Source organism: Muscardinus avellanarius, assembly GCF_963383645.1.
Source record: "Muscardinus avellanarius genome assembly, chromosome: 18".
Taxonomy (NCBI): domain Eukaryota; kingdom Metazoa; phylum Chordata; class Mammalia; order Rodentia; family Gliridae; genus Muscardinus; species Muscardinus avellanarius.
Window position 1 is genome coordinate 29,586,301 of NC_137804.1, and position 26,525 is coordinate 29,612,825.

Here is a 26,525-nt window from a genome sequence, read left to right on the forward strand (position 1 = left end):
CCTGCCTCCCCCCCTCTTTTTGACCCTGGGGATTAAACCCAGGGACATTTTTTTTCTGAGCCACACCCCTAGCTATAATTATATATCTATCTATATATAAAATATCTATCTATATCTATCTATATCTATATATCTGTGTGTGTGTGTGTGTGTGTGTGTGTGTGTTTTATTTGGAAATAAGGCCTATTGAGAGGCTAGAGGCTGGCTTTGAACCTACCACCCTCATGCCTCAGCCTCCCATGTACTGGAAATACAAGTATGCACCACCATGCCTGGCTTAAGCTGGCTTTTCTTTTTATTTACCAGTTTAACCTTTTGTGTGTGTGGTGCTGGGGATTAAACCTAGGGCCTGCATGTGTTAGGCAAGCGCTCCATCACTGAAGTACACGCCCAGGCTCATGTCTTCACCTCTGGCCTCCCACTTCTCTGCATTTACAGACTGGGCTGGTCCAGAGACAGACTGCGGCGGGTCCCACCTCCTCCCACAGAGCCATGCGGGGCTCCTGCAGCCACCCAGAAAAGCCTGTGCTTCAGGCCCCCAGGCGGTAGGGACAGAGGAAACCTATAAATACAAACACATTTGCATGAAGGCCCAAGGACCTACATCAGCAGCTAACAGCTCAGTTAACTTCCTAGACAGAGCTGTCAGAAGGGGGAGTAGCCACCACTAGCTTCCTGGGGCAAACATGTCCCCACAGTTAAGTTGGTACCATTCAGTCAATGTTTGTTTGTTTGTTTTTGTGTTACTGGAGGTAGAACCCAGGGGCTTTCTACCTCCAGGTTATACTTCCAGACCTATTTTATATTTTATTTGGAAACAGGGTCTAAGTTGCTAAGCGCCTCACTAAGTAGCTGAGGCCGGCTAGAACCTGTATGATCCTCTTGTCTCAGCCTACCATGTACTGGGATTACAAGCGTGTGCCACCACACGCGGCTTCAGTGTTTATTTAGACACACAAATAAAAGAACCTGGTGGTTAAAACAGCTTGTGCTCATTATTTTCCTTTTGGTCATATATATATATTTTTTATTTATTTATTTATTTTTTGGCAGTACTGGAGATGGAACCCAGGGGTATTCTACAAGCTACACCCTAGCCGTATTTTTTATTCTTTATTTTGAAACAGGGTCTCACTGAGTTGTGGCGGACCTAAGTAGCTGAGGCTGTCTGCGAACCCAGATCCTCTTGTCTCAGCCTCCCAAATGCTGGGATTACAAGAATGAGCCAACATGTCCGGCTTTTTTTTTTCCTTTTTAAAAAGATCAGCACATCATCAGTCCCCCACGTGCTTTCACACTACTGAGCAATATATACAGCCTATTATATATATATGTATATATATAATATATATATTTTCAATAGATAACTACATTCAAGTAATGAAACACAGGATTTACAATTTCCCTCTGAGGAAAGAGGAAAAGCTAATTCACACACAGTTCACAGAGAAAGTACCGTAAGACCCCAGCCAGCAGGAGCTGAGCCCCTCTGGGGCTGGGGGTTGAGCGCGGCAGGAGTCACTCTGCCGCTTACCAGGGAAGAGGCAGGTGCAGACGAGGGTGGGCCAGCCTATTCTGCCCAGGGGGTAGAGAGCATGTCTGGGAGCCTCAAACTTCCAGGAATTTCTCAAATTTGGGGTTCACAAAGGAAAAGCCGGAAAAGGCGGTCTGGTCCATGGAGTCGATGAGGTTCTTGTCAGTATAGGAGAGCTTTGGCTTCTCTTTCAGGAACTCTTGGTCAAAGTTGTTGTAGTCTCCGGCGAACCTCTGTGAGCAGAGGGAGGAGGTGGGTGAGCAGGACCTAGGGACAGTCCTCCAAGGGCTCCCTGAGTTTCCCACGACTGCCTTCCAAATGCCTAGGCAGGACTCCAGGCCTGAGATCTCTGTTGGGCTGGGCTGGACCAGACCAGAGCAGTTGTTATCCAGCACAGAAAAGGGGGCCTCTCTCAGGAGCCTGAGAGCAACAGGGGGATACTCTTTCCCCAAGAGGGAAGGAAGCAGGCAGGGAGCCGGGGTCAGGCCAAGGGCAGGTAAGCATCCTGCACCGGGCTGGAAGACACAGCCCACCACTACACCTCACTGGCTGCCGTCTGTCTTTGTGCGCCACACAAACTAAAAATGGCTTTTATATTTTTTAGTGGCTGGAAAAAGATCAAAAGAACAGTATTCCTTCTTCTTTTTTTTTTTTGTACTGGGGATTGAACCTAGGGGCATTCTACCTTTAAGCCACTCTTCCTTCCTTCCTTCATTATTTAGTAATGAAGTATTTATTATTATTTAGTAGTAAGTATTTAAACCAGGGGCATTCTACCTGAGTTACACTCACAACCCTATTTTATTTTGAAATAGGGTCTGGCTAAGTTGATAAGGCTAGCCTTGAATTTATAATCCTCCTGCTTTAGCCTCCCATGTACTGGGATTAAAGTGCGCCATCATGCCTGGCTTTTTTTGTTTGTGGTGCTGGGGATTGAACCCAAGGGCATTCTACCTCTGAGCTACACTCAAGTCCTATTTTATTTTTTTGTTTGAAACAGGGTCACATTAAGTTGCGAAGGGCCTCACTAAGTTGCTGAGGCTGGCTGCAAACCTGTGATCCTCCTGTCTCAGCCTCCCAAGTACTAGAATTACAGGTGTGCACCACCACACCTGGCTTAAAAGTTTTTTTTTGTTTTTTTGCGGGTCTGGGGATGGAACCCAGGGGCATTCGACCTCTGAGCTACACCCCCTGCCCTATTTTCTATTCTCTATTTTGAAACAGGGTCTCACTGAGTTGCAGAGAGCCTCACTAAGTAGCTGAGGCTGTCCGCGAACCGCGATCCTCTTCTCTCAGCCTCCCGAATGCTGGGATCACAAGCGTGTGCCACCACGCCCGGCTTTGAAAGGTTTTCGTGATTTTGTTTTTTGTTGTTTTTGTTCTTAGCTTTTTTTTTAGTCTTTTCTTTTTTGGTACTGGAGATCAAACCGAGGGCATTGCTCATGCAAGGTAGGCACTTTGCCACTGAGCTACTCTCAGCCCTATTTTATTTTATTTTTGTGGTACTAGGGGTGGAACCCAGGGCCTTCTATCTCTGAACTACACCACCTTCCTTATTTTAATCAATTATTTATTTTTGGTGGTACTGGGGTTCCTGGAAGCCCTTCTACCCCCGGGCTACACTCCCAGACCTATTTTATACTTTTTTATTTGGAAACAGGGTCTGCGCTGGCTTCCAACCTGTGTGATCCTCCTGTCTCCACCTCCTAAGCGCAGGGATTACAAGTGTGCACCACCACGCCTGGCCTCCTATTTTATTTTTTATTTGGAAACAGCGTCTCCCTAAGTTGCTGAGAGCCTCACTAAGTTGCTGCAACTTGCTTCAAACCTGCAAATCTCCTGACTCGGCCTTTCAAGTACTGAAATTATAGGCATGTGCTACCATGTCCAGCTATTTTTTTTACTTACTTACTTACTTACTTATTGGTACTGGAGATTGAACCCAGGGGCATTCTACCTCTGAACTCCACCTCCAGCCCTATTTTATTTTTATTTTAAAACAGGGTCTCACTAGGTTGACGAGAGTCTATTTATTGAGGTTGTCCTCAAACCTGTGAACCTCCTATTTCAGCCTCTCAAGTACTGGGATTACAAGCTTGTACCACCACCACCACCACCACACCTGAGTTTTTTATTTTGAAACAGGGTCTAAGTTACTGAGGATGGCCTCAAAACTATGATCCTGCTATCTCAGCTCCCTCAAGTACTGGGATTACAGGTGTTCCTCATCACACCTGGCTAAAAGAATGTTTCATGACAGGTAAAAATGAAGTGAAATTCATATTTCGGTGACCATAAATAAAGTTTTATGAATATGTCAACTCTGTTGACAAATTGTGCCTGTGGCTACTTTGTATTATCAGGCTGTTTATAGGAAAAGTTTGTAGATTCCCTTTCCCTGAGAATGTGAGATAAGAGAGTCTCAAGCTGGTGGCTCTCAGGCCAAACTGAGAGGGCAAGCTCAGTGCTTTGGGCTGCACTGGGTTTTTCTTTCCTTCTTTTTCTTCTTCTTCTTCTTCTTCTTCTTCTTCTTTTTTTTTTTTTTTAGGTACTGGGGATGGAACCCAGGGGCATTCTATCTCTGAGCTATACCCCCAGCCCTATTTTTTTTTATTCTTTATTTTGAAACAGGGTCATACTCATACTGAGTTGCAGAGAGCCTCACTAAGTAGCTGAGGCTGTCCTAGAACCACGATCCTCCTGTCTCAGCCTCCTCAATGCTGGGATTACAAGTGTTCGCCACCATGCTTCTTTTTTAAATGGCACTGGGGATTAAAACCAGGGTCTTAAGCATGCTAGGTAAGCCCTTTACCACTGAGCTAACATCCCCAGCCCTTAGTACTAGGTTTTGATGAAATTTGAGCCAGTATTCTCAAATTGGCTAATACAGCCAGGTATGGTGGCACATGCTTGTAATCCTACTTGAGAGGCTGAGACAGGAGGATCACAGGTTTGAAGACAGCCTCAGCAACTTATCAAGGTTCTCCGTAACCTGTGAGACCTTGTTTCCAAATAAGAAATAAAATTGGGCTGGGGGCATAACTTGGAAGTAGAATGCCTCTGGGTTCAATCCCCAGTATAAAAACAAAACAAAACAAAACAAAACAAATCAGGTAATGCAACATAAAAATCCAGAATCCTGGCTTCTTTTGAAAAGTGGCAGATTAAAGCAGCCCTGGACCCACTTCCTTTTATCACCTGATTCATACCATACCGTGGTCCCGAGAGGAGGATGCTACCATCTGACTTTCAGACAAGGAATCAAGGCTAGGAAATTGGAGCATGTGGCCAGAAAATGGGGAGGGGGGGGGGTTAGAACCAGGTGTTTTACTTTTTTTTTTTAAGTACTGGGGATTGAACCCAGGAATCATGAACCCACAATCTTCCTGTCTCAGCCTCCCAAGTACTGGGATTACAAACTTTTGCCACACCTGGCTTATTTTTGCTTTTATTTATCTGTGGGATTAAGGATCTAACCCAGGGTCTCCTGTATGCTATCCAAGTGCTTTACCACTGAGCTACCGCCGGGCTTGTGCCTGCTTGCTGGCAGGTCCAGATGACTCCGAGCCCTGAGCCCCGTGAGCTTACCAGAGCCCCACCACTGGTCTCCCACCAGCAGGCGTGGCTAGTCACACCCACCTTGTTTTTTTTTTTGGGGGGGAGGGTTGTATTTTGCCTGTGAGTAGGTCCTGGGGATTAAATCCAGGGGCCTCTGAGCTACACCCTCAGTCCTATTTTTATTTTGAAACAGGGTCTCATTAAGCTGTGGAGGGCCTCACTATCAAACCTGTGATCCTCCTGTCTCAGCCTCCTAGGTAGCCTATGTCAATGCCTGCCTCTGTGTGTATGTGTGTGAGTGTGTGTGTGTGTGTTAGTGTTAGTTACTGGGTACTGAACCCAGGAGAATTCTACCTCTGAGCTACATTTATTTCGAAACAGAGTCTTGCTAAGTTGCTGAGGGCCTTGTTAAATTGCTGAAGCTGGCTGCAAACCTGAGATCCTCCTTGTCTCTGGCTGGGATTACAGGTGTATGCCACCACACTTGGACCTTATGTTTATTAGTGCAGAGGAAGGAATCTATCTCTTATCAGCAGAAAGAGCCTATAAGTAGGCCATGAGCTTTTCTCTTTTTCTTTCTTTCTTACAGTACTGGAGATGAAACCCAGGGCCATTCTACCTCCAAGCTACACTCCAGCCCTATTTTTTTATTCTTTATTTTGATACAGGGTCTCACTGAGTTGCAGAGGGCCTCACTAAGTAGCTAAGGCTGGCCGCAAACCACGATCCTCCTGCCTCAGCCTCCCAAAAGCTGGGATTACAAGTGTGCACTACCATGCCCAGCAACAGTGAGCTTTTCTTACAGCTGAACCAGCCCTCGTTCTGGCCCAGCCCAGGAGGCCTCTGAGGATCCCTGCTAGAAGTACTGTGTGGCCTCAAGGCAGACACGGGCATGTTATAGAGGCTGCCTCGTGGGAACATGGGTCCTGACACAGAGGGAAGCAAGGCAAACAAAGGGGGAGGAACCATGATCACAGAGGGGCCACAGAATCCAGCGAGAGTGGCTCCACCTGCCTTGGCTTCATGCTGGTGCCTGGAGGCTTGGCCACAATATGGGCCATGGTGCCAACTACCCCCCAGCCCTGGACTGTCCCTAGCTGAGCTCTGCCTGGCCTCATCTCTCCAGCCCTGCTCCTGCTCATACCCTACTTCTTTATTCTTTTCTTTCTCTCACTCTTTTTTTTTTTTTTTTTTTTTTTGGTGCATGTGTGTGTGTGGTACTGGGGACTGAATCCAAGGGCATTCTACCTCCAAGCTACACCCTCAGTCCTATTTTTTTTTTGTGTGTGTGTAGTAGTAAGGATTTGACCCAGAGGCATTCTACTTCTGAACTATTTATTTTTTGTTTTGAGACGGTCTTGCTAGCTAGGTTGCTGGGAGTCTTGCTATGTTGCCCAGGCTGTTCTCCAATTTGAAATTCTCCTGCCTCAGCTTCCTAAGCACTGGGATTACATGCCTGTACCATCATAGCCCAGCTAATTAATTAATTAGTGGTACTTGGGATTGAACCCATGGACATTTTACCTCTAAGCTATACCCCAGCCTTTTTTTTTTTTTTTTTTTTTTTTGGTGGTGGTGTTAGGATTAAACCTAGGGGCATTCTACCTCCAAGCTATACCCCCAGACCAATTTTATTTTTTATTTGGAAACAGGGTCTTGATAAGTTGCTGAGTTTGGCTTCAAACCTACAATCCTCCTGTCTTAGTCCCTCAAGTACTGGGATTACAGGCATGTGCCACCATGCCCAGCTACCTCCAGATTTTTTATTTTATTTTGTTATTATTTTTTTGTGGTACTGGGGTTCTTGGAAGTCCTTCTATCTCCGGGCTTTACTCCCAGACTTATTTTTACATTTTTTTTAAAATTTGGAAACAGGGTCTCTTAAGCCAGCGCGCATGGCTGGCTTCGAACCTGCGCAATCCTCCTGTCGCTGCCTCCCAAGCGCGGAGATTACAAGCGTGTGCCACCACGCTGGCTCCTCCAGATTTTTTTAAGTCAATCAATCAATCTATCTATATACATAGATAGATATAGATATCTATCTATATAGTGTGTGTGTGTGTGTGTGTGTGTGTGTGTGTGTGTGTGTGTGTTGGGGACTGAACCCAGGGGCATTCTACCTCCGAGTTATACTCCATACTATTTTTTCTTTTTTAGGGGGTACTGGGGATGGAACTACCTGGGAGCATTCTACTTCTGAGCTACACCCCCAGCCTTATTTTTTATTTCTAAATTTTATTTATTTATTTATTTATTTATTGGTACTGGGGGTGTAACCCAGGTGCACACCCCCAGCCCTATATTTTATTCTTTATTTTGAAACAGGGTCTCGAGTTGCAAAGGGCCTAAGGAGTAGTTAAGGCTGTCTGCAAACCGTGATCCTCCTGTCTCAGCCTCCCAAATGCTGGGATTACACTGTCCGCAAACCATGATCCTCCTGTCTCAGCCTCCCAAATGCTGGGATTACAAGTGTGTACCACCATGCCCAATTTATTTTTTATTTTGAAACGGTCTCACTGAGTTGCAAAGGGCCTCACTAAGTAGCTGAGGCTGTCTGCAAACCCGGATCCTCCTGTCTTAGTCTCCCAAATGCTATTATTACAAGTGTGCCACCATGCTGGTTTATTCTTTATTTTGAAACAGGGTCTAAATTGTGGAGGGCCTAAGTAGCTGAGGCTGGCCCTGAACCTGAGATCCTTCTGTCTCAGCCTCCCAAGTAATGGGATTACAAATATGCACCATCACATCTGCCCCCCCCATTCTTATTTTGAAACAGGGTCTAAGTTGCAGAGAGCCTCACTAAGTAGCTGAGGCTGGCCGTGAACCGGCGAACCTGTGATCCTCCTGTCTCAGCCTCGCAAGTACTGGAATTACAAGCACACACCACCATGCCCGGCTACCTCCAGCTACATTGCTGAGGCTGTCCTCAAACCTGTGATCCTCCTGTCTCTGCCTCCCAAGTATTAGGATTACAGATGTGAGCTGACATGCCTGGCTGGCTTATTTACTTTTGATACTGGGGACTTAACCCAGGGGCATTCTAGCTCTGAGCTATACCCCCAGATCAATTTTATTTTTATTTTGAAACAAGGTCTTGAACCTGCTATCCTCCTGTCTGAGCCTCCCAAGTAGTGGGATTACAGGCATGAAACACCATGATCAGGTGTATTCATTTCGAGTCACCCCCCCATGCCATTTTGGCATGGGGCTGTATTTCTATTTTCTGTATTTCTATCTTTCTAATAAACTTCTTTAAAAAAAGAAAAAAGAAAAGAAACACCATGACCAATATATCCTACTTCCTTCCTTCCTTTCGTTTTTTTTTTTTTTTTTTTTTGGTGGACCTTGGGATTGAACCCAGGGGCATTCTACCTCTGAGCCCAGCCCTATTTTATTCTTTATTTTGAAACAGGGTCTCACTAAGTTGCAGAAGACCCCATTAAGTAGCTGAGGCTGGTCACAAACCTGCCTTCCTCCTGTCTCAACCTCCCAAGTACAAGCGTGCACCACCACACCCAGCTTGCCCTACTTCTTTCAAGGAGTCTCGCAGACCACCCCATTCCCTACACCTCAGGCTCCTGCTGACACTCCTGCTGACAGCGACTGATCCAGTGTGGCCTGTGACATCTCTCATACTGTTGTGGTTATCATCAGTGTGCAGGTGGGGACTCAGCACTTCCAACAATATTTATTAGAAAGTGGACTGGAGGGATGGATGGATGGATGGAGAAGGAGTAAGGCCTTAATTCAATACCCAAAGCACAATCCTCTACAAATAGCAAGTGGTAAAAACATATATTAAAAGTGGCTGGATTCATAGTTCCCAGTGTTTGTTGAATGACTGAATGATGAGAGAGAAGGTAAGAATATAAGGGCAGAGGCTGTTGTCTAAGCATGCCAGGGGAGGTAAGAGAGGATGCAGGTTTGCTAGAAGAAGGTAGAGGAGGGGAGTGTGTGAATGATGCAAGACACAGGAAGACAAAGAAGCAGCAGCTCATCCCAGACAGCAGCACAGGGACGGGATCACATACCACTCTGGGCCTGAAGGGTGGCTCCACCTTCCGCTTCTCCAGCAAAGCCCAGTTGATGGTCTTGAAAAAGGGGTGGGCTCTGATGTTTCCTTTCATCCCCAATCTTTTGTCTGGGTCCCTTTCAAATAGCTGTAATCCAACAGAGACCCTGGTCAGTACGCCTCAGAAACTAGAGCTCTGGCAAATGGGTTGCCAAGGCAGGCCTGGTCCAGCCCAGCGAACTCGGGGTTGAGGCAGGCCTCTCCAGTTGGCTGTGCTATGGGTACTCCAGAGACAGCAGGCCCGGCCCGGGTGTCCAGGAACTGCTAGCAGGCCTTGTGAGTGAAAGCAGGCCTTTTCATGGACTGTTGGTGTCACAGGTTTCTATTAACTTCCCAGTGACTCAACCGACCCTGCTGATAAGGAGACAGATGTAATGAGGCAGGTGAAGGGACCAGCCCAAGGCCACCAGCCAGTTCAGGCTCCGGTCTGTCTCCTGACCCCGAGCCCGTAGTCACCATGTCAGGCTGATTCTATGCATGGAACTCAGATGGGAGCTCCTGGGGACCTGGGGAAAGAGCACTTTCCCCAATATGAAGGGATCAGAGCCAGGAAGCTGCTGCTTTCCAGAAGCCTGATTTCTGCCCGGCCCGGCCCAGCCCAGTCCAGAGCCCCACCTTCTCCAGGATATCCTTGGACTCCTTGGTGATCCAACGGGGATAGTGCGGTGTGTCCACCCTTATGGACTGGAAGAGTTCATCCTCATCATCACCATGGAAGGGGGACTGACCAATCAGCATTTCATAGAGGAGGACTCCAAAGGACCACCAGTCCACAGAGAATGTGTACTTCAGGCCCTGTAGGATCTGGGGGCAGGAGCAGAGGTAGGGGAGTGGTCTGGTGCTGCTCTGTGCCCTCGCTAGGCCCCTTCATCCTTAGAAAACCTTCCAGCCGGGCGTAGTGGCGCACGCTTGTCATCTCTGCGCTTGGGAGGCTGAGACAGGAGGATCTCACGGGTTCAAACCCAGCCTCAGCTACTTAGTGAGGCTTTCAACAACTTAGTGAGACCCTGTTTCCAAATAAAATATAAAAAAGGTCTGGGAGTATAGCCTGGAGGTAGAAAGCTTCTGGGTTCCACCCCCAGTACTGCCAAAAAAAAAAAAAAAAAAAAGAAAACATTCCCTGGTCCCACCCAAAATTAAAAAACTAAAAAGGAGAGCTGGACGTGGTGGCACATGCTTGTAATCCCAGCATTGGGGAGGCTGAGACAGGAGGATCGCGGTTTGCAGACAGCCTCAGCTACTTAGTGAGGCCTCTGCAACTTACTGAGACCCTGTTTCAAAATAAAGAATAAGGTACAGGATCTGGGGCTGGAGGGTGTCCACTCACTTCAGGGGCAATGTAGTCAGGGGTGCCACAGAAGGTACTGGCCCGGTTCTCCCCAAATATGTTCTCTTTGCACATCCCAAAGTCGGTAATCTTGATGTGGCCCTGCCAGTCCAGCATCACATTGTCCAGCTTGAGGTCCCTGATGGAGAGAAGCCAGGAGAGTGTCATCAGGGGCCAGCTGCTATCCTCCGCAACCCTGCCCAGCGGGAGCCCATTTTCAGCCCAGGGCCTCCTGAAGAGCACGATGAACGAGCAGAGGGCTGGGTGTGTGGTGCAGGCCGGCAGTCCTAGTATCAGGGGGGCCGAGTAGGAGGATCGCAGGTTCAAAGTCAGCCTTAACAACTCAGACTTTCAACAAACACCTAGTGAGGCTGTTTCAAAATAAAAAAAAACTAAAAAGGAGAGCTGGGCGTGGTGGCACATGCTTGTAATCCCAGCATTGGGGAGGCTGAGACAGGAGGATCGCGGTTCGCGGACAGCCTCAGCTACTTAGTGAGGCCTCTGCAACTTACTGAGACCCTGTTTCAAAATAAAGAATAAAAAAAATAGGGCAGGGGGTGTAGCTTGGAGGTCGAATGGCCCCAGTTCCATCCCCAGACCTGCAAAAAAAAAAAAAAAAAAAAAAAAAGAAGAAGAAGAAATAAAAAACTAAAAAGGAGCTGGATGTGGTGGCACCCACCTGTAATCTCAGTACTTAGTAGGCTGAGACAGGAGGATTGCATGTTCAAGGCCAGTCTCAGCAACTTAGTGAGGTTCTCAGCAACTTAGCAAGATTTTATTTCAAAATGCAAAATAAAGTAGGGCTGGGCAGCCAGGTGTAGTGGTGCATACCAGCAATCCCCATACTTAATAGGCTGAAACAGGAGGATTGCAGGTTTGCGGCCAGTCTCAGCAATCTCGTGAAGCCATCCGCAACTGAGACCCTATTTCAAACTAAAAAATAAAATAGGGCTGAGCCCGGCATGGTGGTGCACGCTTGTAATCCCAGCGTTTGGGAGGCTGAGACCAGAGGATCACGGTTCATGGACTCCCTCAGCTACTTAGTGAGATCCTCTGCAACTCAGTGAGACCCTGTTTCAAAATAAAGAATAAAAAATAGGGCAGGGGATGTAGCTTGGAGGTCTAATGCCCCTGGGTTCCATCCCCAAACCTGCAAAAAATAATAATAAATTAATAAAAAAAGGAATGAATAAATAAAATAGGGCTGGAAGTGTAGCTCAGAGGTAGAGTGCCTCTGGGTTCAATCCCCAGTACTGCAAAAAAAGAAAAGGGAAGCGGAGGGGGAAGAGGTGATAAAACCCCCAGTGCTTCCTGTAAGCCATCTACTGTGTGCCAAATGCTGAGCACACAAGGTCCTACTCCCTGCAGCCTGCAAGGTGGTGACACTTTCCCCGGGTCACTAAGCCGGTCAGCAGCAGATGTGGCCCACAAGCTCAGGCCTGTCTGTCTCTACAAGGGTAGGGTCCACGTTAGTTTATACATCATTAGTCATTTGAGTGGGTAATGTTTTTGTGTGTGGTCCTGCGGGTGAAACCCAGGGGCCTTCTACCTCCTGCCTATACTCCCAGGCCTATTTTATATTTTATTTGGAAACAGGGTCTCACTAAGTTGCTGAGAGCCTCACTCAGTAGCTGAGGCTGGCTTCGAACCTGTGCGATCCTCCTGTCTCAGCCTCCCAAGTGTGGGGATTACAAGCATTGCGCAACCATGCCCAGCTTGAGTGGATAGTTTATGCACATGGGAACAAATACTAAAAATAAACGATGCAAAGTTTACTTCCACTAAGCTCAACCAGAGCTCTAGGAAATCCCTAGAGCAACTCTAGGCATGGACACATGTATATCCTTTGACCCTGCCTGTTAAAATTTGAGTATGGCTGGGTGTGATGGCGCACGCCTGTAATCCCAGCATTTGGAGGCTGAGACTAAGAGGATTGAGGTTCGAGGACAACCTCAGCTACTACTTAGTGAGGCTCTTTGCAACCCAGTGAGGCCCGGTTTCAAAATAAAGAATAAAAATAGGGTTGGGTGTAGCTTGGAGGCAGAATGCCCCTGGGTTCCATCCCCAGACTCACACAGACAAAATTTTTTTTTTAATATGATACATCCTGGCCCATAGGTTGGTTTTCTTTTCTTTTCTTTTTTTTTTTTTTTCTTTCTTCTTTATTTTGGTGGTACTGGGGATGAAACCCAGGGGCATTCTATCTCCAGGCTATACTCTCAGACCTATTTTATATTTTTTATTTGGAAGCAGAGTCTCTTAAGCCAGCCTCAGTTGGCTTCGAACCTACACAATCCCCCTGTCTCAGCCTCCCAAGTGCGGGGATTACAAGCATGCGCCACCACGCCCGGCTCATAGGTTGGTTTTCTATTTGACAACATAGCTGGGCATCAGCCCACATTGGTATACAGAGGATGACCTCAGCCTCTTTGATGGGTAGATAGGACTCCACCATAGGATCAGTAGGAATGTTCGGAACCAGTCCTTACTGGAAGAAACTTGAATCGCTCAGAGCATCAGTGTGACTGATGTGGACAAAGAAGGGAGCCACTGTGCTTGTCTGTGTTGCCCTCCCAGCCAACAGCACTGAGGATGGGAACCCTGGGGACCGGAGCTACACCAGCCTCAGCCCAAGGGCCACAAGAATTCCAGCACTGGGGTGGGGATTACGCAAATACCCAGCTAAAGGCTGACTCCAAGCAGCAGTGGAGCTGTGGCTGGGCCTGGTCTCTTCTGAGCATATCAGAGGATATGAAGGGATTGGTGCCAACCCTCCCAAGAGTCCCCTGGCCCCAGCCCCTGCACCTGTAAATGATCCTTTTGCTGTGTAGAAACTGCAGTCCACAGACTATCTCAGCTGCATAAAACCTAGGCAAGAGAGACAGTGTTCCAGAACTTTTGCCCACCAGCCCACTTCTCTTTGAGCCCTCGATCCCACCCCCTGGGGCAGAAAATGTTGCATACAATTCCATGGACAACCCGGGCCTGATTAAACACATCTTGTATCAGGCAAGTGGGGGCTGGCAGAAAACTTTGTAGAGAATGCTCCAAACAAGCCAATTCTCTGTATACATGCACACATCGTTCATTTGCAGGCCTAGACAAATGGGGAAAAGCATCTTGATGCTATTCTAGGGGCCACCATCAACAAGGCTGCTCTGGTTGAGGCCCAGGGAGAGGACAAACCCTGGCACTGTGCTGTCCCCTGAGCCATGGCTCACTCAATGTCCATGGTTCCCACGTGGTGTGGATGGCCCAGGCCGCCCCCAAATGGAGGGCAGACTGGCAGTGCTGAGCCACCCCCACCCTGGGGCTCTCACGTGGCACGGTAGAGTTCGAATCGGCCTTTGTCCTGAATGTGATACATCAGGTCCCCACCGCTGAGGAACTCCATCACGAAGAACAAGTGGTCCTGGGGTGGGGCAGGGTGGTGAACGGAGAAAGAGGATCAGGCGGGAGGCTCCTGGCTGAGGCTCCTTGGCCCAGCCCCAGCAGGAAACAGAAGGGGAAGCCTTGGGCTGAGGGGGATAGTGCTGCCCCCAAAGCGGGCAGGTCTTCTTTGGGGAGTCGGAGGGGAGCTGTGAGCATGAGAGGGAGGCCAGCCACCTTGGTCTGGAAGGTGCAGTAGAGATGGGTGAGAAAAGGGTTCTCCCAGGCGAGCGCCAGCACTCGCTTCTCCACCATGGTGCACTCCACATCGTCATTGATCAAGACCACGTCCTTCTTGAGAGTCTTAATGGCATAAAACTTTTCTTTGCCCTTCAGCTCTGCGAGCATCACCTGCAAGGCAGAACCAGGTGTGGGCCACAGCCCCACCCACAACACTCACCTCTGCCGCCTGACCAGGAAGAAGCCAGGGTACTCTGGGCAGCGGGTGCCCAGGGTCTTACCTTCCCAAAGCTGCCTTTGCCCAGGATCTTGATGAAGGCGAAGTTCTCGATATGACACTTGGTGCTGCCCTCCCAGATCTTACCGTAGGTCCCATTCTTGTCTGTCCGAGAGATGGAGCTCGTAAGGTCTGGATCACTTTCCTCCCCTGGGGTCCAGCGGTGGGCTGGGTAAGGAATCTTGAAAAAGCCTTTCCTTTCCTTTCCAAGACTCCCTTTGTGCATTACCTCTTCCCCAGACTCACTCAATAAGGAAAATAGGCCCCTTTCTTTTACCTGGTGGGACTTTTAAGGGGGAACTGGGTCCAGTTTCACCTGGGAAGTCGTCCCCAGAGTCTCCTGGCTTCTTCTCATAGGTCTGGTAGATTGAAACGTGCTCAGAAGATTCTGAGTCCTGTTTCCGGGAGGATCTCTGGGGAGGGGCAAACGGTCAAAACACTGTCAGGACTTCCAGTCCAGACAGAGAACTCCCAAAAGCTACACACACACACACACACACACACACACACACACACACACACACGCATACAGTCTTAATTCAAAGCGTTCCAACACCAACACTGCATTTCCCTAGATTCTCACTTGGGTAAAAAATTGCTTAAATAACTAACTTTCCATAGGAACAATCCCTCTTCCCTCTGCTGTCTAAATTCTTGAATCAGAGCCGGGTGTGGTGGCACCACGCTTATAACTGAGCACTTGGGAGGCTGAGACAGGAGGATTGCACAGGTTCAAAGCCAGCCTCAGCTACTTAGTGAGGCTCTCAGCAACTTAGTGAGACCCTGTTTCCAAATAAAGTATAAAATAGGTCTGAGAGTACAGCCCGGAGGTAGAAAGTCCCTGGGTTCCACCCCCAGTACCACACACACACACACACACACACACACACACACACACACAAAACAATAAATAAAAATAAATTTTTGAATCAGATCTTCCAGAAATAGGTGGGGTCTGGGCATAAATGCCCTCCACCAGGGTTCCTGAGAGGTGCTGTGAGCTTTTAACTATGCCCAGACCCTGCTGTTCCTTGGCCCAGGTCCCACAGTGCCGGCCCACCTGGCTGACTTGGTTCAAGGCCTCAGCCAAGAGCTTCTGATTGATCCCGCAGAGGTTGGCCACCTTCTCCCGGCATTTATGGTGCACATTCATGTTGCAATCTGGGGAGAGGGAGAAACAGAGCTGGCAAACTAGGGAGTCGGGGTTCAGCCCAGGGCAGGAAGGGGTGGGGAAGGGAGCAGGACGATTTTGGTGAGGTCTGTTGGGCTTCCTGTCTCTAAGACAAAAAGAAGAATCCAGAGGCTTTCTACCTCCAGGCTATACTCCCAGACCTTTTTTTTTTTTTTTTTTTTTTTTTTTAAAACAGGGTCTCACTAAGTTGCTGAGAGCCTCACTAAGTAGCTGAGGCTGGCTTCGAACCTGTGCGATCCTCCTGTCTCAGCCTCCCAAGTGCAGGGATTAGAAGCGTGTGCCACCACGCCCAACTGACCATCTGCGCATTTCAAATATTTCAGTGTTTGAAGAAGAAAAAGAAAATGCAGAAGATACTGAGTGACAGCCCCACACGGGACCTAATTCTAAACATTCTAAAGATTGCCTGAAGCCAGGTTTGGTGATGCACGCTTGTAATCCCAGTACTTGGAATGCTGAGACAGGAGAATCATAGGTTTGAGGACAGCCTCAGCTACTTAGTGAGGCCCTCTACAACTTAGGAGACCCTGTTTCAAAATAGAGAATAAAAAATAGGGCTTGGGGGCTGAAGATGTAGCTCAGAGTTACTGCCCCTGGGTTCAATCCCCAGCACCAAAAAAAAAAAAAAAAAAAAAAAAAGACTGCCTGGGACCACTGAGACAGGCTGCTTTCCCTCAGAGCCTCTCATTCCTCCTTGGGAGCGTGCGTGAGAGAGGCCTAGAGGAAGATTCGCGGGGCCTGCTAGCCTGTGCTGGTCCTTGAGGAAGCAGCTCTCCACTACGTGCCCCTCAGAGAGATTCTCTGGGTCCTGCTTTTCTCCCAATTTTGCTTCTGAGGACACAGCTCAGAGAGGGAGAGCCTATGTCTGGTGCCACATGGCAGGTTACATGGCAGAGCCAGCTCGAACAGTGGGGATGGGCCACTGAGGCTCACCCCCTGGAACCCCCAAATGAGGTGCAGACTGAGGAGACTCCTCTGCCCTTCCCCTGTGCCACCTTGGGGCAGGGTGAAGGCAGCAGGGGCAGCTGGGGCTTCCGGGCCTGGGTGGGCAGCTGCGCGGGCGGGGGGGGGGACGCACCTTCACACTTCATCCCCTGCTTCACCAGCCCCCACAGCAGGCTGCCACAGTGGTCACAGAAGGTGGGGCTCATGTAGTTGTTCACCTTGAACCGGTGCGGCATGTCGATTTTGAACCGTTCTTTCTGGAACTGGAGGGAAGGGGACACCACGGTCGGCCTTCCAGCTCCTGGTCCTTCCCCAGTGCCTCGCTGTCCAACCCCACTGACTGTAAGGTGCCATGAGGGCTTGGCTGGGGACAAGGAAAGTGGAGCCCCAAGGGGCCAAGGCAGGAGGCCAGGAAGGACCAGCAGTACTGGGAGGGAGGGTGAGTCCCACAGAGAAGGGGTGGGGAGGACCCAGACTCCTCTCACCTGGCTAAACCCCCAAACCCTCCAGCCCTGCCCTGGGCCCCACTCACTATGGTGTCCCGGCTGTTGGCAGCGGTGCCGGTGCACCAGCCAATGATCTTGTCAATGCATTTCTTGTGGATGGCAGCGTTGCATTCTGATGAGGCACAGGCCCAGGGAGGGGAGGGGAGGTGCCAGGCGGGCAGAGTCTGAGAGCTGGTGCCCACCGGGTCCAGCCCTCCACACAAAGCCAGCCTTCTTTCTGACCGCCCACACCCTCATTGCACAGAGGCCTCAGCCTAAGGCTCCATTTTTGACTCCTCCCACCAGCCCTGGCAGGAAGGGCCAGGAGAAGGTAAAGCAGGGGAGCTGGGACAATCTGCAGGGTCTCAGAAATTCGGGAAGGCATATGGACCTGAGGGCAGGGAGGAGGGAAGGGGCGAGGGGGTGCAGACGGGGTGCAGGAGGGCCTCTTCCCTCTTGTGTATCCCAGGATAGCAAATGGCTCCTAAGTTCTCTCCCACATACACACAGACATAGCCCAACACAAAAACATTAGTACATATATTCAAAGCATGTGTAGCCATGACAATGGACTTACACTGAATGCTTTCAACAGGCTGAGCACTTAAAATACAGCTTTACATATTTGTGTTTGTGGGACTGGGGATTGAACTCAGGGGCATTCTACCTTTGAGCTACACCCCCAACCTTATTTTATTTTGAAACAGTCTCAATAAGTTGCAGAAGGCCTCACTAAGTTGCTGAGGCTGGCCATGAACCTGCAATCCTCCCATCTCAGCCTCCCAGTACTGGGATTCTAAGCATGTGCCACCACGCCTGGCTGGCTTTACGTTTTACCCCACTGGATCTTCACACCAACTCTATTAGCCCAATTTATGGATGAGGAAATTGAGACACAGAGAGATAAAGCAACTTGCCTGAGGCCTACAGCTAGTGGTAGAACAGCCTGTGCTTTTAATACCAGCCTACAAGAGCTTGCTGCGTGTGCTGTCAGAGAAAGGTGCGCTCACACCGCTGTGCCAGACACTGGTATCTACAGAAAGGCACGTGTGGGCGGGGGTGCTAGGAAAGGCCACATAACCACCCCTCTGGGAGACAAGAGATCTGACGTGTGACCTTGGCTGCTCTCCGTGTAAAAACCATGGCCTGTTTCGGCCTACTAACCTGGTGCACCTGCGCACAGAGCTGGGCACTGACTTCATGTAGTGACAGCCAGAGAGCCCTGGGGGTGCCCACCTCCCCCACAGCCCTCCACCTGGGGACTCAAGCATGGCACACACAAGCACACACAGGTGCACACACCAAGCTGCGAGGGTACTTACGCCTGCATTTGTAACCTTGCTTGTTGAGGCCCCTGAAAGGCAAGTCCCCAGCAGGGTGAGTGAGGGGAGCCCCCGGGTCCTCTCTGCCCTGCACCACCCCAGCAGGCTCAGCCAGCACTCACCAGACAAATTCTTTGCACACAGAACAGAAGGTGGGCTGCCTAAAGAAGGTGGCGATAAACTCGTGGTTCTTGATGTAGTGGATTTTGGCCTGTTTGAAGGCTCCGCGGCGATTTATCGTTGGGAACATGGCCTCGTCAGCTCGCATAGACTGTTTGCAATCTGGGGGTCATGAGGTAGGGAAGTGAGCAGTGTCAGTAAGGGTAGAAGCCCTGCAGTCCCTCCCAGGGTGGCCCCGGCCTGACCACCTAGGTGGCTTCCCTGTCTCAGTGCTGGCTCCAGCCTCTGCTCCACGGTGAGCGATCTTACCCCCGTCCTCCAGGAAGTACTGTACAGACATCAACACCTTGGCCTGGGGCTGCAAGTCCAGCTGGGGGCAGAATGGGGAGCTCAGTGAGGGCGGGCCTGGCCCCCAGACTCAGAGCCCGCCCCCATGGCTGGTCCCCCAGCCAAGGGAGCCCCAAAGCCAGCCAGAACCCTGCCAGCCCAGGTCTGGGTGAGCTGGGTGGGATGGGCTGGGTGGGATGGGCTGGGTGGGTTGGGCCCCGCCCCCAGCCCCGCCCCACCCTTACCCAGGGGTATTATTACATTTGGGGAAGTGAAAGGGTCCAGCCCACACTCAGCCAGGCCACAAGGCCCAGGAACAGAGCAGGAAGGAAACTCCCCACCCCCACTCCATGTTGCCCCTATTGCAAACTTAGAATGGGGACCACCTAAGCCAAGTGTATGGCACATGCTTGTAATCCCAGTACTTGGGAGGCTGAGACAGGAGGATCGCAGGTTTGAGGACAGCCTCAGCAATTTAGTGAAGCTCTCAGTAACCTAGTGAGTCCTTGTTTCCAAATAAGAAATGAAATTGGTCTGGGGGTGTAGCTTGAAGGTAGAATGCCTCTGGGTTTAATTCCCAGTACCAAAAAAAAAAAAAAAAAAAAGGAACAGGATCCGCTCTCCCCATGTACACGCTGAGAGAGATACTCGGCATGACTCTCTGGGACGAGCACCTCACACAAACTGGACAGTCTGGAAGGTAGGACCCAGCCTCCAGCCCCTTCTCTCCTCTCCCCCAGCACCCAGACCTGGTGAGGACTCCCCCACTCTGAGGGGGCTGGAGAGAGCTGGGCCAGCCTCTCTCCTTGACCCTTTCGCCTTCCCTGGAGGCTGACTGGAGCCTCTGATGGCCAGAGGCCTTTTCCAGCAGAGTCATCTGGGCGGCAGAAGCCCACATGTAACCTAGCGGGGTCCTGCCAGCACTGGGATCCTGTGGCCACCCAGAACACCACCAGCCGGGTTTCAGCAGGTGAGAGGGCGGGGCTGTTGTCCTTCCCCTTCTCCCACCACCTTGCTACTCAACATCAAGATGTCCCCAGGCCTACCTAGGCCTGGAATATCTGCAAAAATTCAACCGGAACCTGGTGCCTCTGAGAAGCGACTTGGTGTCAGGGCAGGCATAACCCCTTTCATACAACTCAAAATGTTCTATTATGTGCATACCTGCCTTTTCAAAATTAAAAGGGAAACACTGTCACAACGAGGAAGATGGCTCCATCAACGCCTACTATGTGTCAGGTTGTACAATAACCCTTGACACACAGGTGCTCATGGCAACTAATGACAGAGCCCAAGAAGGGGTCCTGAAGCAGCACCTCCGTTCACAGAAGTGGAAAGAGGCTCAGAGAGTCTGGGAACCTAGCAGATGAGAGCTAGGACTGGAGCCCAGGCCACAGAGTGGCACTGGGGGCTGGCCCCTCAGCCAGCCCGTGCGCACGTGCACAAGGCCCTCACCCAGAACTCAGCCTTGCCGTTGTTCTTCTTGCAGCGCTCGGCCAGAACTGACACGCCCACGGTCACCTCCGACACGGGGTCCTCAGCGGCCCGCATCAGCACTATCTGGATGACGCGGCCCTCGTAGATGTGAGCATCGAATGTTGACTTCCATTCAGGATACATGGTTGGCTTCTTCTGCACCAGCGTCTTCCCTCGCTCTGCAACAGGGCCAGGCAAACAAGGACAGGCAAGTCCCCTCTGCCCCACCCTCCCCGCTCCAGGCTTACAGAGCCTGCCATGCCTCCCCCGGACCTGCCGTGCCTCCCCAGAGCCACCCACACACTGGCCTGCCTGTGAAGCCCCGCCAGGTCTCACTTCTAGCCCTGCTCCTGTTGTTCCTTCTCCTGTGACCCTTTTGCTCCGGCCCCTTCCCTCCTGCTGAGAACCACTGCCTGCCATCCACAAGACCGGAGGTGAGGAACATGGCAGAAAGAAGAGCCAAACCCGGGGCCTGTCCTCCTGGAGCCCAGTGCAGGGCAGAGACACAAATCAACTCATCCTTCATGTAACCACTAGGTCACAGCTTGACAAGATGGAGGACACGGACAGTGGTTCTGAACCCACCCACAATCAAGAGGCCAGCCCCAGCCTAAGGGGCAGGGAAGGCTTCCTGGAGGAAGGGACAGCCAGCTGGAGACTAAGGGGTAAGCATGAGCAGGAGAGAATGGGGGAGTGCGCCTCCCCCAGGAAGCCCTCCCAACCCTTGGCCGGGGCGGTGCCTCTCTGGGCTCCACAGTGGTTCCTCCATTGCCTAGTGACATGTCCAGCTCCCCACATCACTGTGAGGGCAGAGCCAGGTCAGCCCTGGAGACGACAGGTGTCCTCAGTGCCCATCACAGGGCTGACACAGGCAGATGTGAAAAGTTGGGTCAGAAACTAAGGGAGCCAGAAACCCCAAGGCCTGTGGAGAACCTGTGTTTGAGAACCTGTAGAGACCCGGTGGCCTCGGATTTCCTGTGTCCACAGCTGGGCAAGGCAGAGGGATAAGAATGAGGAAAAGAAGGATCCCTTGGGTTCTATGGAACAGAGCAAGGCCCTTCAATCCTGCTCAGCCCCAGGCCCTACTCCAAGGTCCAGCCTCCAGCCTACCGGTGCTGAGCGCCTCCTTCATCTTCACGGCACAGAAGGGCTGGTTAGCCTCATCCTCTGCCTGCAGGGAGCCCAGCTCATAGGAGTTGAAGGAGATGCGCAGGAACGGTGCCATGGCAGGGCCTGTAGTGGGCTGTGGACAGAAGGGCAAAACGAGCCAGTGGGGCAGTCGCCTGCCGGAAGAATGGACAGCACCCTTCCCCTGCCTGCCTGCCTCATGCAGCCCTTCTCAGTTTTCTGCTTTTGCTCATAACTACCCAGGCAGACAAGCAGAACCTTGACAAGCACCCCACTCTTCAGATAAGAAAACTGAAACTGCCAGGCATGGTGCACGCACTTGTAATAGCAGCACCTGGGAGGCTGAGACAGGAGGATTGCAGGTTTGCAGCCTCAGCTACTTAACAAGGTCCTCCGCAACTCAGTGAGACCCTGCTTCAAAATAAAAAATTGGTCTGGAGGTATAGCTCAGGGGTAGAATGCCTCTGGGTTCAATCCCTAGTACCACAAAAAGAAAGAAAAGAAAAGAAAAGAAAAGAAAGGAAAGGAAAGGAAGAGAAAAGAAAAGAAAAGAAAGAAAAGAAAGCAAGCAAGCTGAAACTCTGAGGTTGAGCCAGAACTGAAAGCAGGGCTCTCTTAACTTATTAGCACCTGGGCTCAGGACAGGGAGAGCCTCTGCCTACACTGGTGCACCTGACCTCCTGCTGCCTAAGACAGCCTGCACTTTCAATCTGATTTCTTCCTCAAATATAAAATGTATTTTAACACTGAATGTAACTCCAAGTGTGCTTTGCACATTCACAGGGTTAGCTTCCATAGAGTCCCCTTCTTTGCTGTTCCCTGAGTCAGGGTCACTCCGGTAGGTGACCCTGAGGGTATTCCAGGTGGCCCTTTCTGGAGGACATTCACACACAAGGCTGTATGTGCACGCGGATTCTCCTGTGCGGGCACTGCTCCCAGCCCAGGCCTCACTGAGTGTGCTCCATAACCTGTCTAGTGAACATTCACTCATGTTCATGCACAGGCACACATACTCACTCCTGCCTGAACACACTCAGATATATACCTTACTCACATACACGTGTGCACACACACAACAGCTGCCCAGCCCCTGAAACAGCTTCTTCCAGCTCCTGCACAAGGCAGCCAGAAAAGCAGCCAGGTCTGCTAGGAGCTCCCAGCCCATATGAGCTCACAGGAAACACTGACCTCAGCCTGCAGCCCAGCCTCATGAGCCTGGCCAGTCCTTTAAGGCCAGCAGCCAGAGCGGAGAGAAGAAACCAGGCGTGGCAGATCCTACCATGTCCCTTGTCCTGGCTCCTACTCAGTGGGAATGAGAGTAGGTACACCAGTTCATGCCTAAACCCAGGCCGGAGCCGGGCATGGCAGCGCACGCTTGTAATCCCAGCATTCAAAGGCTGATACAAGAGGATTTTGGTTTGCAGTCAGCCTCAGCTACTTAGTGAGGCCCTTTGCAACTCAGTGAGACCCTGTTTCAAGATAAAGGATAAAAAATAGGGCTGGGAGTGTAGCTTAGAGGTAGAATGCCCCTGGGTTCCATCTCTAGTACCGAAGGGAAAAAAAAAAAAAAACCACCCAGGCCCCAAAGCCTCTGGCCTGAGCCCAGAAGGTGGGCGTGTGCTGGGTAGCAGGCCAGCTGCCCACGGCCCTTTGGTGGGCAGGGAGGGGAGCCAGCAGTGGGTGGACAGAGGTTCATCCCCAGGCTGCAGCACCTGTGAGGTGTGTGGGCTGGTGGGCATCAGGGTACCTGTGGGAGAGACTTAGGCAGCTATGGAAACGCATGTGCCTGCGAGGCTGTGACGGGCATGCGGTGGGGATTCAGTAATGAAGCGAAAGCAATCTGCGTGGGCCTGGCCTTATGCATACACAGGAGCCTAAGCGGGCGGTTCAAACCCCCAAGCCAAAAGGACACCCTGCCCTCCTGTTGCCTGGCCCAGGAGCCAAGGCATCAAGCACCCTGGGCGATTGCTCCCTGAGGCCTGAAATGTAAGTGGGGCCTGTACAGCCCACACTGGCCACCAGCCTGTGCCTCACGCCCAAGGGCCATACCCCAGCAGACACGCTTAGCCTCATGCTCCTAACAGAATAACCCGCATAACTAACGAGGGGAGCAAGTGGCTGAGTGCTTCAGACAATAAGGGCCCAGCAAGCGGGTGGCCAGAGGAAAGGGCACAGGTGAGGAACAGGGGCCTGACCTCCTGGGGGAGCTACCTAGGTGGCAAAGTCCTCACCAGGCTGGTGGGGTGCAAGACCCCAACACCGCTGGGCTGCAGGACTGTGCAGGTCACTTGGCCCTCTGAGCCTCAGTCCCCACCATCTTCCAGATGAGGAGCAATGCCTTGGCTCAGGGCTGTCATGATGACAAGCTACAGGATAAGGGTCGCCATCCAGGCTTGGGAAAGAGTCCATCAACGTATTTCCCCTCCCTTCCCCGTGCACCTCCTGCTCAGCCAATAAAGTACATTCACACTCTCCTCTGCAGCGTCTCCAACCGGCCTCCAGCCCAGGACACAGTCCAGGTTACTGACTCCACTTCTCAAACAGGGAAACCAAGTCTGTAGGAACACGGGGCAGACACTTATCCCAGGGCCCCAGGCACAGCACACACCTGCTGGTCACCCTACCACCTCCGGAGGCACTGCAGGCTCCATGCTTGCCTTGCCCCCGGCCTGTCCAGCAGGAACTACACATGGAGCCCACCCCAGCCTGCAGGGAGGAGTTACCAGAGTTACCCTCTGGTTCACACTCAAGAGCAGGTGCTCAGAAGCCACCGGAGGGGAAACCACACCACAGTAGGCCCTGGCCCCAGCCCTAAACCTGCAGAGTCAAGCTGCAGCACCATGAGCATAGGGGATCTGTGGCCTTTGTGGGTTGCCATGGGGCTACCCAGCAGCAACCTCAGGCCACGTCACCCATCCTCACTTACTAGGACTCTAGGGTAAATGCCCTGGTCTGGAGCTCCCACCTCTTCAGATCAGACTACCTAGACCTAGAGAGAGAGACAGACATCGTGAGCTGGCATCTGCTTCCATCACTGTGTGACCCCGAGAGAGCACCAGGGCCTCGCCGTAGCCCCTCTGCACAGGGCCTGCCCACCCACCTTGCAGTGTCTGAGTGGTGCAAGGGAGGCAAAGGGCAAGGCAGCAGCACAAAATCAAGGTGCGCCCACTATTTATAACCCCCATGCAAATAGGCTCATACCCACAGGCCCCAAAGCAAGGCCACTGGCTCAGCCCGACTCAACACTGCTCTGCAGGACCAGAGGCAGGAGGGGTAAACCCCGCACAGTGCTCTGGAGGAACAGCCAGTCTCTCCCCGCTGTCTGGAGGTTCCTGGCCTCTACTCTTGCTGCTTCAGCCCATGGCAGAGGCAGCCCTGGGAAGCGGAGTGCGATGCACGTGGCCACATCAGTCTAGCGTGAACCTCAGCTCGCCCGTATCTAAGGACTAGCCTTTTCTGAGGCTGACAATGGTAACTGCATTAGCTCACTTTTCCCTTCTGTAGCTCCAAGAGGAGGGGATTTTACAGACGGAGAAATCAAGGCTCGGAGAGGCTAAATAAGTTGCCCAGTAAGTACTAGAAAGGTTTGAATTCAATGTGTCTGATGTTGCAGTTTGTGTTCTTTCCACTATGCCTTATTGAAAAGAAAGACAAGCCAGGCACGGTGGTGCATGCTTGTAATGCCAGTACTTGGGAGGCGGAGACAGGAGGATAGCAGGTTCGCAGCCAGCCTCAGCTACTTAAAGAGGCATCAGCAACTTTTAAAATAAAGAATAAAAAAAAAAAAATTTAGGGCTGGAGGTGTAGCTGGGAGGTAGAATGACCCTGGTTCAATCCCCAGTACTGCAAAAAGAAAAAGAAAAAAAAAAGACAAAGAGAGAAGGGGTAGATAGAGATGGAGAAAAGAGGCCCGGCTATGATGGCGCATCTTGTAATCCCAGCACTGTGGGAGGCGGAGACAGGAGGATCACAGGTTTAAAGCCAGCTTCACCAACATAGCAAGGCTCTCAGCAACCTAGTGAGAGTCTGTTTCCATATAAGAAATAAAGTCAGAGCCGGGTGTGATGGCGCATACTTGTAATCCCAGCATTCGGGAGGCTGAGACCGGATGATTGTTGTTCGCAAACAGCCTCAGCTACTTAGTGAAGCCCTCTGCAACTCAGTGAGACCCGGTTTCAAAATAAAGAATAAAAAATAGGGCAGACGGTATAACTCAGAGGTTGAATGCCCCTGGGTTCCATCCCCAGACCCGCAAAAAAAAAAAAAAAAAAAAAAAAAAAGAAAGAAAGAAAGAAAGGAAGAAAGAAAGTCGGGATGGGGTGTAGCTTGAAGGTAAATGTCTCTGGGTTCAATTCCCAGCATCACAAAAATAAATAAATAAATAAATAAGACAAGAGTAGCACAAAGACAGAAAATAAAAGGATACGGGATGTAACTCAGTGGTAGAGCATTTGCCTGGCCTGCACAAGGCTCTGGATTCAATCCCCAGTACCTTAAAAAGGACAGAAAGTGGAAGGGCCCAGGATTCTGCGTTTGAACAGTCTGCTTACCCACCACCACTGGGCTGGTCCTATGCTTGACCTAAGGAGCCTCCTCCCTTGAACTGTTATCTTCCTTCCTATCCCAGTCACCTGGACAAGCTCTAGTTAGCTGCCAAACCTGGGGACCTGGTCCTGCTCCTCACCCTGCCCTGGACCAGCTGCCCCAAAGTAAGGAAAGGCAATGGCTAGGTCAGGCCCAAGGCAGCAGGTGGCCTCCTCCAGGGCAAATAAAAACCTATTTCCAACCAGTCCAGGTAGTAGACAAGGCCAGCCTCAAGGTGACCGGTGATCCTGCTGCACATGCTCCCAAGTGGGTAGCCCTGGGAAGACAAACATATGGCTTGCATATCCACACACGCGCTGGCGTGTGCCAGCAGAGGCCGGGGTGCCATCAGAACAGGAATGCACTTCACAACTTTTCTTTCTCTTTGGTACTGGGGATTAAACCCAGGGACATTCTACCTCTAAGCTACACCCCAGCTATATTTTATTATTATTTTGAAAAATAAGCTGGAGCCGGGCGTGGTGGCGCACGCTTGTAATCCCTGCGCTTGGTAGGAAGAGACAGGAGGATCGCAAAGGTTCGATGCCAGCCGCGCGCGCTGGCTTAAG

The 26,525-nt window shown here is 50.9% G+C and overlaps 1 protein-coding gene across 1 annotated transcript; it reads right to left on the reverse strand.

The window, feature by feature from the left end:
- Positions 1-1,608: 1,608 nt before the first annotated feature.
- PRKCD (protein kinase C delta) lies at positions 1,609-21,469 on the reverse strand (the record flags this gene model as incomplete). Its single annotated transcript, XM_080715372.1, has 17 exons — positions 1,609-1,767; positions 9,124-9,252; positions 9,780-9,968; positions 10,492-10,630; positions 13,297-13,359; positions 13,812-13,903; positions 14,098-14,271; positions 14,382-14,527; positions 14,655-14,790; positions 15,438-15,538; positions 16,648-16,777; positions 17,047-17,132; positions 18,322-18,353; positions 18,444-18,603; positions 18,751-18,811; positions 20,224-20,423; positions 21,355-21,469. The coding sequence occupies 17 exons, from the start codon at positions 21,467-21,469 to the stop codon at positions 1,609-1,611; spliced, it is 2,112 nt and encodes a 703-aa protein (XP_080571498.1).
- Positions 21,470-26,525: the final 5,056 nt, after the last annotated feature.